This window comes from Cyrtonyx montezumae, unplaced genomic scaffold, assembly GCF_038088225.1.
Source record: "Cyrtonyx montezumae isolate F1298 unplaced genomic scaffold, pur_monq_1.0 scaffold_27, whole genome shotgun sequence".
NCBI classification, from domain to species: domain Eukaryota; kingdom Metazoa; phylum Chordata; class Aves; order Galliformes; family Odontophoridae; genus Cyrtonyx; species Cyrtonyx montezumae.
Genome location: NW_027072014.1, coordinates 290604 through 303630, shown reverse-complemented (window position 1 = coordinate 303630; position 13027 = coordinate 290604). Strand labels below are relative to the sequence as shown.

Below are 13027 nucleotides of genomic sequence, written 5' to 3'. Positions count from 1 at the left end.
ACACCAAACTTTGAAAACGTCACCTTTGCAAGAGACCTATTTGATCTACCCTGAAGGAGACGGAAGCTGCTTGCCAGATGCTGCTGCTTAGAATTTCTAGGTGGAATAACAGAGCCATGGAATGAGGAAAAAGAACTGATATTTCAGCTTTCTAGAAGTGAAAGTGAAAAAGAAATTGTGAGGGTAGAAAGACAGGATGTTGCTGTGTTCAAAATGATGATGTACTTTGCCAGCAGAATAGATTCAGTCTCCACCATATATCTGATCTTTTGTGTGCGTGCGCGGCCTTATAAAGAAGATTTAGCCACTTATATACATTTTTTGTAGGCCAAAGTGGATCAGCTGAGCAAGTAGGAGCAAAATTCTTGGAAGCTCACTAAGCAAAGGACAGCCTCAATGCTAGTAGCTTCTGAATTCTGGGGTCCTATGACTTGAAGAGGACAACTGTTTCAATGCCTATGATATTTGAGTATAAGATGTTGCTCCCAAAATCATCAACTTAAAAGGTGCTATGAGTTACAGGTATTTTTAATCACTGAGTGTACAGGGTGGTCAAAGGCATGGAATTTCTCTTCATAAGCAGAAGGTGAAAAGTAAATCAGAACAGCTCTGCTGAGTGGCAGCAGCAAATTGCTGCACTAACACCAAAGAACTCACGGATCTGTCATACAGCTTTTCTATATAGCAAAGTGGGAAGCACACAACATAGCCCACAATTATCCCTTCCAACCACAGGATACGTTTCCTTAATGAAGCCTGAACTTGTTTTGCAGCAAATTCAGAGTCCAAATCAATTCAGAGCCCAATTACTTTCTTTCAAGAGACAATCAAGACCTCTCTTTGAAAGAATACTGGTATCTAATACTCTTTAATAAAGCTAAAAAAAAAAAGTGACCGTACGAAAGTAGATTTTACAGACAACGAAGTGAAAGGTAATTTCATTCTTACTCCCCTGTGGCTGGGAAATTTAAGTAACTTCATGATCTGGAAATGTTTGTAAGTGACAAAAAAATCATAGATTTATGCCCAAAATGCAGTTACTTGTTGTTCCCTATAATTTTCTGCTTATCACTGATAAAATCAGAACACCCTAACCCTAACTCTAAACTTGACCAAACACTAGGTGTATTTGACTGAGCAAATGTGAATCCATATACTGATGTAAGTGTATATATATATATATATATATGTATATATATATATATATATATATATATATATATATATATATATACATATATATATATATATATATATTTAATAATGAACCAATGAACAGCCAAACTTTTTCTTCTCCAAGACATGCAATTGACAACATAGAAAGAGTAGTTCTGGCTCAAATAAACTTCAGGGTCTCTAAAACTGGCTCATCATATATACGATAAATAAGGCTTTCCATACACATCGTTCAGGTTCACAGACTTTTTTGAGTTTGTGTTTTGAGGTTCTTCATGGAGAAATATATCAGTGTTCTTTTTTATTATTATTATTATTTTTCTCTCTGTGGAAAAAATCAAACCAAAGAGAAGGTTGCCTTTTTAGCAGACTGAACATCAGCTTGAACTGTTGTCCTCTCCACCCAGATGTTTTGTATTACTGTACTCCTTGCGTCATGCATGCAATATGCTATCTCCTTTGTCCTTCTTATGCAAGACATGATGCAGATTTTCCTAATAAAATTCACGAACATATTAGCAGCAAGAAAGCAAATTATCTCACCAACAGCTGTTCATATCAAAGACTATATTTCAGGTTTTTAATTGATTCATTTCATATGGAACAATCTGAATAAAGTTGATTTTGGATGGAGTATATTGTTTTATAGATACTGCACATTTCCATTCTCTGTTTATTTATTTTAAGCTTTCACTATACAGCATTTTCTTCCTCTTCTGTTCCACTACTGTTTAAAGAAGGATTGAAAATAATGGAGTAATATTAAAACTTAATATTTTTTCAAGGAAATTACACTGCACTACTTTATATGTGGTTTAACTTTGTAATTACCAAAAAAGGATTTTAATATGTTCTGTTCTGTTTCATAATAATATCAGGATATCTAGGTGTACCTCTTGGAGGAGAAAATGCTTTTTTAAAAGACTGCATACATTATCTATATTATAACTTTTATATATACGTTTTCAGCATAATCAGTTCCACAAAACTTTAATCATGTGTCCAAAATAAGCCACTTGAGCAGTTTCATTGCACTTGAAAATACTGCTCTTGTATTTACACTTAGGTATGTATGTAAGAACCTGGATGAACACAGACCCTACAGATAGAAAAAAGAGATTTCTTCAAGTCATAGCCAGAACTTAGGACAATAAACAAATAAATAAATAGATCTCACTAAAACCTGGAATTGCTGAATTCTTTCTATGAAACACAGCAGCCAAAAGAAATTTTTCCAGAATAACACTGATGTTGAAAAAGTCTAAATTAATGGTTTGACATCTTCCATCCATTTTGACCATACTGCCTACACTAACAGTTCGCTGTGTTTCATTTCTATATACTACGGAAAGTCCATTCCTACCTGTTGCTTCATTAAGTTTGCTCTGGGTGTCTGTTCCTTCCCTGCCACCTGCCCAGTCTTGAATGTTCCCCTGCAGGATGTCCCAGCTGAAGCTAAACTATTGGCAGAACCTCGCAGCCTGGTAAGAGTAAGACCAGAACAGTAAAAAATAAAAACTGCACTTTGGGCTACAGACAGAACACCAGCCAAATGTAATGAAAAAACAAATAAAAAAGAAAAATCTGTATGTAGTGTCATTTCCCACTTACAAAACATATGCAAAATCAGGAAAACTAAGTGGGATTCTTAAAAGTAATAATTAAAATCAATAACTAGTTGGCATTCTACCTTATTTGAAAGGAAAAACTTCAGAAAGGTTATCCATCGTCTTGACATTAGCAGCTAAGTTTGCTTCCTTCCAGCTAACAAAGCAGAATGGGCAGCAGCACCATGAGCACTATGAACACAAATACTGTTGAGTTAAACCATTTGCTGTTTTGTAATAGCAGAAGTCAGGCAGCTCAGGGGGGAAGGATGTTATTCCCCACTTTCCCCAGATGTAAATGTAGTTCTGTGAACAACTTATAACTTGCCTACCTACGTAAGAAAATAAGCATAAAGTACTTCTCTTTCCATGCTATTTATAATTAAACTGCCAAAGGAAACAAAATTGAGGTGAGCCTCTTCACTCACCTCTTCCTAACAAAGTCCACATTCCAGAACCAAATAGAAGAAACAACCTTTGTTTTCTGGCAGCAAAAATAAATGATGGAAGAATAAAGAAAGCCAAGACTGCAACTTCAGTCAGGAACTGGTACAAAAAATTTTGCTGCTTTGCTCTCCCCACCCACTCCTGTGAAAGGAAAGAAATTACCTGTATGTCCTGTTGTGGGTGGTATGCAGCTCCCAAATCAATAAGCACAGACAATAAAGAGCAAAAAAGATTTGTCGTCCCTATACTTCAACACCAAGAGGGACGGACCTTTTACCTTTTTCATCAAAGAGGATGAAAAGAAAAATATGTGTCCTGTTGCTTCCCCTTTCCTCCCCTGTTCAGAGTTTGTGTTCAGGGATACTCTTCAGCAACCCCACCTGTGGACATCTCAGAGAAACACATGTTCACATTCTCTGGGAAAAGAAGTGCATGTACCTGAAGCTGTAGCTCCAGGGGCACCAAAGGGCTGCAGCTGGATTACAGAGATTGGTCCAGGACAAATCAAATCCTGTCTTTATACTTTGCATGATATTTAGAGGGTTAAGTTGCACCCAGCCACCATCTCCCCCTCATTCTACAGTTGTTAGGGAGTGTGTGGCAGAGAGAGAAAAACTCCTTGCTCGTTTCTGGCATGCTCTGAATGCTTTCCCAAAATCCCTATGCTCTGTAAATGTGGCAGATTGAGATAAGAATCACTGGAAGTTGTCCTCATGCACAGCCTTCCTGGACTGCCTTCATGACATTCATCCACAGACCCTGCAGAGAGTTTGGTGATTTAGTCCTCCTGCACCAGGCCCAAGATATTTCTGGACAGCTCTACTGCTTCATAGTCCTGGCTAAACAGTGTACTTGGGAGATGCATGGGAGATCTGAGCCAAATAATGAAAGCCTGAGAAATGTTGTTTTGCAGTAAGGCCTTACCTCCACAAAGGGAAAGGGAGCTTGAGCACAGCCCACAGCATTGTTCACAGCAGTTGGTTCCGCCACCTCGAAACATCTGCCTGCTCAGTGTTATTTTGCCCATGTTGACAACTTGAACTAAGCTATGAAGAGGTGGGGAATGCTGGCTTTGATAAAATCTGTATTCTATTGTGTTTCTCTAAAGATTAACTTGTTAAAAAAAAAATTTCATTCATGTTTACATTGTTGCGTGCTGAGTATCACTACAGCTGATGTCTACAGCATTCTGCAACCATTCTCAAGCTGAACAAAAACCCACAGATCTCCCTTAGTGCTGCCCCTGACATCAGGCTAGAAGTAATCCTCTCATCCAGGAAATAGGTGGGACATGCAGCCACTAACAGATGCTGTGGAGAAGGACAGGACTGCTCAGTTAATTACAGTTTTCAAAAGCAAGGTACACGCAGCAAACAAACACAAGTGTTTCTGCCAGCTTGTGAGTTATTTTATGAATAAAATATGTTATAACTTTATATAGTTATATAGTATACCTATATATATTATATATATATATACACTATATAACCTTATAACTATGTGAGTTATTTTTATTAAAATGTTGTCCTTTGCGCTGTCAGGCAACCGAAACACAGTTAATGTTCCTCAGCAGCAGTCTGCTGCTATGATGGCTCATGCTGAAGGACATTTTCCTCTTCCTAATTTTTTCTCTCTCCCCACTTCCACAGAAAACTGCTATCAAATTACCAAAACCCATGTCCCACTGAAACACAGCAAATGAAATAACTGAATGAAAACACAGAGAGTTCAGGTTGGAGAGGTTTTGGGGTAGACAGGGGAGAGGTTTACATAAAGACAAATATTTTCCCTTTGGGTCTTACAAAAATGTGTCCTACTGCATATATGAAGAGTGTTGTTTCCTGTATTTCTTTGTAAAAATGCACTGGTTTTGAACTACAGATGAAGCAGAAAATGAGCAAGACCCATTCACAAGAAGTAGATAACTTGAAATCACTCTTGACACAGCTCTACTGAAACAGAACAACACAGATCCTATTCATGTATGACCATGTAAGGCAGTGTGAGGTGTCTTATCTGTAATTTTCCGATTCCCAGCTAAAATGAAATCATAAAGCCAAACCAAAGATAATCAGCAGAGGTGCATGAAATAAAATGTCAAAATGAAAAAGCAAACATGAAACTAAATGGTCAATTCAGAATAAAATTATTCCAAAATACCAAAAGAGGTGTTCTGAGTCAAGCAAAAAATGTTTACTGAGAAATTCACAAAAAACATAGAGGTCTATGAAAGTATTCAGCTTCAATAAACCAGTATTTCTCAACAAAACACATATTTGATTTTAAAAGATTCACTGACTTCCATGTGTATCTATCTCTGTTTTGCTACAGATATTCATGTCCAAAACTGCTCAGATGTTGCTTAGTGCATTTCTGGAGCACAATTTATTCTACAGATACTGCAGTAGAAAATGCCTAATCCAAAGTCTGTTGAAGTCTGTGGCAAGGTTCCCACACACTTCACTGAATTAAGCGTGAAGAGACAGAGGCTGGGGTGAGAACAGGGTTAAATAAATAGCCCACAGCTCTATGCAGCAACTAAATATTAAACAGGTATCCATTAAAAATGAAGGAATTTTTTTTGCTGTCCTATTAAACATCAGTGTTCTACAATTGTTCTACTATTAATTCTGGTTTGTTTTTTATTTTAATTTATTTATTTACTTTGTGGATTGTTCTTTTTTTTTTTTCAAACTGTGAATAGAAGTCCTATAGCTTAACACCTGAAAAACTTCCCCTGCTGATGGCCTCCAAGGAGCTTCAAGTACTTAATCATGTGTCTAACCTGAAACTTTTTGAAGCTTCATCAGATACACAACTAAGCACCTCTGGAAAAAAAAAAAAAAAAAGAACTAAGATGTCTGGCAATAGTCAAGGGATGAGATGAAACACATGGATAGTGTTTCAGAAACTCAGAGCCATGTGGTTTCTGTAGAACAAGAAAGCCTGTGATCAAAGTAAAGAGGGTTGTTATTTTTTAACAAGATTTTTAGATTTGAAATCACATATTATTAGTCTGGGCCACTTCTGCTTTCCAGAAGTAAAGACACTTTGCACAACATGATTATGTAACCAGAAAGAGCCAAAGTTAAAAGGCTGAACTTTACTGTTAAATGTTGTTCAGGTCAGCTGCTTTATTGAAACTAGTGCCTACCAGTTTTAATTCACCGTTTGAGTTATGACTTTTTATTTTTTCTCAATGTGTATACTTTGATCACTGTGAGTTTGAAAGTTAAGATTTTCAAAGCATCAGTTATGGCTTCTTCTAACTGTACTGCAATGTAAAATTAGTATTTTGTGATTTTCCATCTAAGATACTTCTATTCACAAGTTAGAAGTAAAGACTTCAAGGAGTGCTGAAGAAAGAGGTATCCCTTTTTGTAAAGTCAATACTTGTCTTCATAATAATTCAAACAGCTGCCTGCTTTGTCACAGACCTATTGCTTCAGAGTACATGTAAATCTGAGAGTTAAGACTCACTCCTGGTGATAGGCAGCATTTGCTATAGTGGCCTTATTCAGGGAGGAAACTTGCTCAGCATGAGCAAAACTGTGAGAAGCAGGTCTTCAGCCATTGCCATTGCATTTAAAAATACAGCAACATGTGGGTATGGCCCTCGAGGCTGAGTCAATGCAAACTTTGCTGGCAGAGGAAACTGTACGGGGATGCTTTAAAAACCTCAGGTTACTGCATGAGCACCTGTGCTGCAGACCTTTGGTGCTGGTGCCACCTGGACAGTCAGCTTGCTCCTTGTTTGCAGAGGCACTCAGTGTTTTTCCTTCTAGCAGATGTGTGTAGCCAGTTCCCTCTTTTATTCTTTTTCAGACACAGGAATGCTTGTAGTATCAGACACCTAATGAGCATAGCAAGATTTACAGGCGATCTATCAGAGTTAGCTGCAAAGAATCAAGGTTTGAGGGAAGAATGTTTAGTTGCTTGGCGCTGCAAGAATCACTGCATTAGACTTCACATCAAGCTGAAAGCACTCAGAACATCAGGATAGAAGACTTCATGTTATATTTACCATTCTGAAACAAAGACAGTTGGGAAGCTTTAGATGCGACTTCCATATAAAGGATCGTTTGAAACAAAGAGTTTAATTCATGTCTCCTGCTATGCTGCAAAGTCATTTTTAACTTTTTCCCTGTTCCTCTGTCCCAGAAAAGGGACTGGCTCCACCAGCAGAGGGTGATTCACTGCAGTTGCCATTTCAAGCAGCAGCCTGGGATATGAAAGACCAAAACACTAGGCAGAAAGTCTCATTATCATGTGCATAAATCTTTAAACAAACAAACAACAACAACAACAACAAACAACCAAAAAAAAAAAAAAACAACAGAGAACTTCAGATGTTTCTGAGAAATTCTAAGCATCTTATGAGAAGGAGAGAGACTTTTCAGTAACTATGGAGGGGGGTGTACATTTTAGTGCTACACTTCTCTTTTCTCCCTGCACAAAACAAGGTATATTTGGCAAAGTCATCTAACTAGAAGCGTTTAAGAATGTCTGATGTAACGTTGACTTCAATCAGAATTCCTACAGCGCAAGCTTACTATCTAACAAATTATGCTGGTTTGTTATAGTCTTCTTTATTATCTTGTAAAAAGATCCATAATCATAGACTGTCTACTTCTTGGGTGGCAAACTGACTCTCCATCTATCAAAGGCAACAGCAGACAGAAAAGCACTTAGATAAAAAGCTCCAGCCCAATTCTTATCAAGGATATCTTTTAGGAAAAATGATATGTCACTAATATTTTATACATAAAACTTCCTAAAAGTGCACTGAAATGGCTCATGTTGTTTGAAAGGGGTGAAATTCATTTACACGAGTATGCTAGAAAGCAGGAATTTGTCCTAACTGCAGACTAGACTATAGGCAAACTATTCAGTCCTTACCTAGGCTTTTTACAGGGATTAGTAAGTTTGATGTCCATTAATCAATTTTACCTGCAACTTATAAATAACAAATATAGTGAAGAGGCAGAAGGAGTGATATGACAAAATAATGCCCTGCAGATTAAAACACACACTCCTGAACATAACTATAAGGACTTATTCCTGGTGTACACCGCCTCTGAAGTCCACCAGAAGTACTTTCACATGCAAAGCTTTGCAGCATCTAACTCACTAGCAATAAATAACAACATTAAAAATAAAAAAGTGTATGTTTGAGTGTGTGAGAACAGAGTGTAACATTACATTAGATTTTGGGATTTGTTCTCAAGCAATACTATTTGTTCATAAAGGAGTCTTCAATGCCTTGACTGAAGAGCTCAACATCTTCAGCTAGCTCATCACTGACAAAATGGGGGATAGCACAGGTTGCAGATTTCAAGCAATGGTGACTTACAGTCATTGATGTGAGTTCCTTCAAACTGTACCTTCATACCTAAAGACCAACACATCACAAGCAGTCTTTACTCCTTAATGCCAATAGCACTGTCTGCAACCACAGAAACTTCGTCAGAGCGGACTGTAGGGAAATTATTGAGCACTTCAACCTCCCTGGTGCAGGTGAGGAGGCTGCAAAACTTAGGATGTTCAGCTGAGAAGACACAAACTCCAGCCTCTTAAACATGACCCACCTTCTAATAGTATCAGTGTCCTCTTGCAGCAGGAACAGTCCTGTGATAGACGGGATCACAAAGGACAGAAACAAGGTGACGGAATCCTCTGCTAATAGACACAGTTAGCTGGTCTGAGATATCTGAAAGGTCTACATAGCAGATCACATGTTTAACATCATGTGATGTGTGGATAAGTTATCTGGAGATGTAGGGGAGGTGGAGGTGTAAGTAGTCATCAATAATGACAATAATGATAGAAATGTCAGAGAGGCACTCTGGAGGAAGCTGGGCAGATGAGGCCAGGCCCTTCATGGTGGTATATGAAGCACTGTCAGTTCCAGGAAGCCAGAGAGAGAGGCAGGGATAAAGAACTGCAATGCACAGGTGAGGTGATGCTACAGGGGAGAGAAGCTGGGGAACCTTGGAGAAAAATGGAATTTGTGTAGGAACAGACAACACCATAATAACAGCAGAGCAAGGCTGTTTGAACAGAAGATGGAAGAAGCTACAAAGAAACATTTAACCCCAAAGACCAAGGAAAGCTGACAGGCATGGAAGAGATCTGGTTTAGACTGATACAGTCTAAAGATGGATGTGGCAAATACTTGATGTTCTTTGGAAAACACCAGAGTAAATAAAAGCATCAGTAAGGAAGGCAATTTAGACTATCCACAGTGCCAGCTGAAAAGTGCATGAAACATTAGGTGGATGAGAGCAGCAGTTACAACTGCTTTAGAAGCAGAAAAATATGATGGAGGAAATGTCTAGAATCCAATGACAGCTTACTTGCATTTCCATGGCTAGGGCTGTATGCAGTCTGTAAACAGCCTCTCTTATTGCCATCATTTGGAATAGAGCATCAAGTTAGATGATAGTTATTCACTTCATGAAGGGAAGACATTTTTTCTGTTCTCATGTTCATTGACATTACACAGAAGATATCAGGGCACAATCAGGCAACGAATAACATAGTATTCACAGTCCCTGGTCTCAGGGTGATTGTGGATACTCTGTATCACTGCATAAATGCAACAGTACCCAGCAGGAAGAAATCTTACCTTCAAATTTTGCATCAATGTGCCAAGATGTTACCTTAAGACGTTTGTCTCAGTTTGGCTTTTCTCTTATTATTTTTTTAAAGCCACTGAGATAAAGCATTTTTTAAGAACTCGTGCACTTCAAGAACTGAAACAAAACATATTGTAGTGAACAGTTTCCAGATTTAGAATGAGTGATCTGAAAATTACGACTAAAGAAAGCTTACGTTCATAGCAGTAGGCATCAAACTTGCTATCTGGGTAAGGAAATCCTGTTTGGTTCTCATAGCGATACAGGGTTCTCACCCCAAGTAAACCTCCACCACACTGGGGCCTAGCCACAGAGGCCGGGTAACGAACACTTCCATCTGCCAGCCAGCCGTAGTCACACTGGTCAAAGCCATTCCTCCAGGCAACATACATGTTCCCAACAGAAGCGAGAACACCATCTCTTTTCTGACATAGCTCTTTTGCTTCCTCAAAGGTGAGCTTCTCAGGAACTGAAACGTGAACAACTTCATCTGCAGGAAGAAAACAAAGACAACAAAGACTGAATATCAAATTCTGTGATCTAGTCAAATAGTTAAATTCCCTCATCCTGCCCGTATTCTGCAAGTTTACTTTCAAATTTTGCTTGTTTAGCTTTTGGTTACCACTTTACACAAAACAAACAAACAAACAAAAAAAAAGCAGACAGGAAACAAAATTCTCGTGTTTTCATATGAAAAAAAAAGTGTCTACCAGAAAGCCCAAGCATTTAGACTCATACTATACACAATGACCTACATCGTGGTTGGAGATTGAGTCTACAGCCAGTGGTAACAAGAGCCCTGATGCTCCTCTGTGACCTCTGCTGGAGCAGACTTTCCAACTCAACTTCACTAATTAAATCCAGCCCAACAGAATTTACTTTCTCAGTATAACAAATCCTTTACATCTGCAAACCTTTTACCTAGCCTTTTTAGTCATCACTAAAATCTCATCTGGGACACAGACAAAGAGCAAACACACTTCCCCGTCTGCTTCACAGCAGCTTCAAATATAGTATGCACATCAATCTTGCTCTTGCCTTGTGGGGAAACACAGATGAGGGAATACACTAGACTTGTGTGCACACAGCCCTTTTTGTGAAGAAGCTAAATTAATCTAGACTACTCCTACTATAGTTTTGTTTTCATTAAATACTAATTTGCACTTAATAACCTCTCAGTTAGAGACTGAAAACAAACAGGATGTCTAATACTTTGCTCCAAAGTTAAATAGTCATTATGTAGTTGATTTGTTGCCTTGTTCACCCAAACACTATAATCAAAATCAAGGCTCTGATCTTTCTGTCCTGGGAATGAAGAAGTAAACTGACTTCTTTCCAGTTTTTGCTCAGGCTTCAGACAGCACTGATCAAACATTTGCAGAAAACAGCACAAACTCAAAATCCTTGCTACAAGATAGCAATTTTCTTCCCTACACCTTCCAAGCAGACCAGAACACAGCAACCAGTGTTGCAGGACATAACTGCTTATTCACACTGTACATGCATTCTGTCCTACCTCAACAGCTGTCTCAATGCAACCTAGCAAAAGGCAGACAGACTACATCACCCCTAGCAATTTCATTCACATATTACACTTGCTTCAGGCTTGAAAGGAATGCAAGTGTGAAAGAAGGCAATGTGCCAGTTTTCTTTTTCCTCCTAGGTAGAAACTCTCGTTTGTTATTACAGCTGTAATATCAATTCCACAGTGTAAGTTTCTTCATACATGCTGTAGGGAGTTTCTAAATTAAAGGTAAAGCAGCAACTGAAGAACAGAACATGTCTACCAGGGACACTTCATGATAAAGAAAGTGAAGTTTCATTCACCCTCAGAAGTACCAGAATGCTTCATCCAGTGCTCCAGACCACACAGATAATACACCTTTTTATTTAACAGATCTGCAGAAGTCAGCTTTTTCTGCATTGTGGGGCAGACCTGGAATCATGATCAACACAAAATGAGGAGTGCAGATATCCCATAACACCATCCCGACACCAACATCATTGAACACTTCCCTAGAACAGCTCCCTCTTCTCTGAGGACTACGTGCTCACATAGCAGCCATGATATGTACAGAAATTACATAGGTTGCTCTGTAGTCAGCAGAGAACTTACCCAAAACAATCAGGAAGATTTTTATGTGGACATATGCCTGAATTTGTCTGTATATGCAATAGTGATAATACTGCAATTTTAAAAGGTGAGTAGCATGTCTGTACTGAATCGGTTCTACTGATGCAACACCAATTTATTTGTTTCATCTCTAGAAGCTGTATGTACCCATACAGACAATCTTTGTCAAAGGGTATCTTATCAGAAAAACCCCACGATAAAAAAAAAACCCACACACTTAAGAAAAAATGCAGCCTGACTAGGACAGATCAGCAAGCAAAGTAGAAGTCATGCTTTTTCTTTTCCACCTATTTGGCATATTAAAAATAAAATCTGAAGATAAATTCACAAAGAATGTAAAAAGGTACCACAACAATCAAGAGAATTCTTTTATCAGCTGGAGCACATCAGTTTCATTTATAGCAGCCCAAAAACATGTGGTGTAAGAGAGTCTGCACAATCCTTCCTGCACATGAGTGTACAGAATTCTTTGCACTTGAGGGATCTGCTGACCCATAGAACACAGGAACAACTCATCAGGACCTACTGTTTGTAGACACCAAGTGCAATCACTTGAGAGATGTGGGGATGTAAAATGTCCAGTATTTCCTAAAACCAGCCTTACACTGCTCAGATCATGCAGAAGTCTCCCATCTCTATGTTTAAATGAGATACTTTGCTATCTGTGTCATCTCTCTGACATTATTAGTATTTGGTCAGGAAGTGATGACCAAATTACCAAAACTTTTGGTGAATGTGCTGGAAAGACTATTTAATAATCCCCCACTTCTTTTCCCTGCACTTCTATCCCTCCAGCAGAGTGGAAATTCAGTTCATAGACTTTTCAAAGAGTGTTGGTCATGCTCCACTGTAAACCTGTGCTTTAAGTCAGAAAGAGAACTTGGTTTGAAGTCACACTGTCCTCCATAATAGCTGTCTTTTTACCTCTGCATTGCTTCTTCCCTCTTTCAAACAGATCAAAAATGTAGAGGTAATCAGCTTTTTCTCTTGAAGACAAAAGCTGATTCACTGCAACACCCAAGGAA

General features: G+C 38.5%; 1 protein-coding gene across 1 annotated transcript in view; it reads right to left on the bottom strand.

Moving 5' to 3' along the window:
* Positions 1–13027, bottom strand: part of VCAN (versican) — a 101614-nt gene that overhangs the window by 53101 nt on the left and 35486 nt on the right. Inside the window, exon 6 of the mRNA XM_065740523.1 lies at positions 10065–10358. Within this exon, the coding sequence (XP_065596595.1) occupies positions 10065–10358 (294 nt within the window). The remainder of the gene's footprint in view (positions 1–10064; positions 10359–13027) is intronic.